The sequence below is a fragment of the Parus major genome, unplaced genomic scaffold (genome assembly GCF_001522545.3).
Source record: "Parus major isolate Abel unplaced genomic scaffold, Parus_major1.1 Scaffold1046, whole genome shotgun sequence".
NCBI lineage: Eukaryota > Metazoa > Chordata > Aves > Passeriformes > Paridae > Parus > Parus major.
The window spans coordinates 1-966 of NW_015379916.1; the positions used below are offsets into that span (position 1 = coordinate 1).

Below are 966 nucleotides of genomic sequence, written 5' to 3' on the forward strand. Positions count from 1 at the left end.
TTTTGGGACACTTTTGGACGCTTTCGGGACTCCCCGGCCGCGGGAGGCTCCAGGCCCGAGCACAGGCCCCGTTACCATGGCAACCTCTGCGCGCCATCCGCCATCTTAACTCCGGGCACGCGCTGCCTTTCCCGCCAACCACTTCCGCCCTCTGAGCCAATCAGAGCCTCCCGTTTAAACCACGTGACTCCCGGTGGCCGGACCCGGGCGCGCCGCCGTTATGGGCCCTAACGGGGTCCGTGACCCTCCCGGGGCCTCAGCGCCACCGGCGACGCTTTGGGGACATTCTGGGGACGCTCCGAGCGATCGGGAGGCGACGGAACTTCCCCGTTGCCGTGGAAACAAGCAGAACGCCGCGTCCGCCATCTTTATTCGTGGCACAGCCGCCATCTTAACCGCGGGCAGGACTTCCGGCCTCTGAGCCAATCAGAGCCTCCCGTCCGTACCACGTGACTCCCGGTGCGGGACCCGGAAGCGCCGCCGCCGCCGCCATGGCCGCCGCCGCTGCCCGTGAGTCCCGGGCGGTGCCGGGAGGGCCCCGCGCTCCGGACCCGCCCCGAATTCGCTTCTCCCTTCCTTTGGCAGCCCCGAAGCGCCGCGGGCCCGCTCGCTTGGCCGATCCGCGGCCGCTGTTCGAGGACACGAGCGCTCCCGGGGCCTCCCCGGGCCGGGGATTCGGGGCTCCGCCGCCGCCGCCGCCGCCTTCGGCCTCCTCATCCTCAGCGGGCCCGGCCGCGCCGCCGTTCGCGGCTCCCGGCGCGTTCCTGGCAGAGCCCGTCAGCAGCCTGGCCGTGGCCTACGGGAGCAGCTGGGCCTCGCACGTGGAGGGCAGCGTGAGGAACCGGGAATAACGGGAATAACGGGGGAAAAACCGGGAATAACCGGGAATAACCGGGAAACACAACCGGGAATAACCGGGAATAACCGGGAATAACCGGGCCGCGGCCTACGGGAGCAGCTGGGCCT

At 70.2% G+C, this 966-nt stretch overlaps 1 protein-coding gene across 1 annotated transcript in view; it reads left to right on the plus strand.

Moving 5' to 3' along the window:
• Window positions 1-410: 410 nt before the first annotated feature.
• Window positions 411-966, plus strand: part of LOC107199556 (protein YIF1B-like) — a gene marked incomplete at its 3' end in the record, with an annotated part of 2,174 nt that continues 1,618 nt past the window's right edge. The window contains exons 1-2 of the mRNA XM_015616876.3: window positions 411-510; window positions 586-833. Of these exons, the coding sequence (XP_015472362.1) occupies window positions 492-510; window positions 586-833 (267 nt within the window). The remainder of the gene's footprint in view (window positions 511-585; window positions 834-966) is intronic.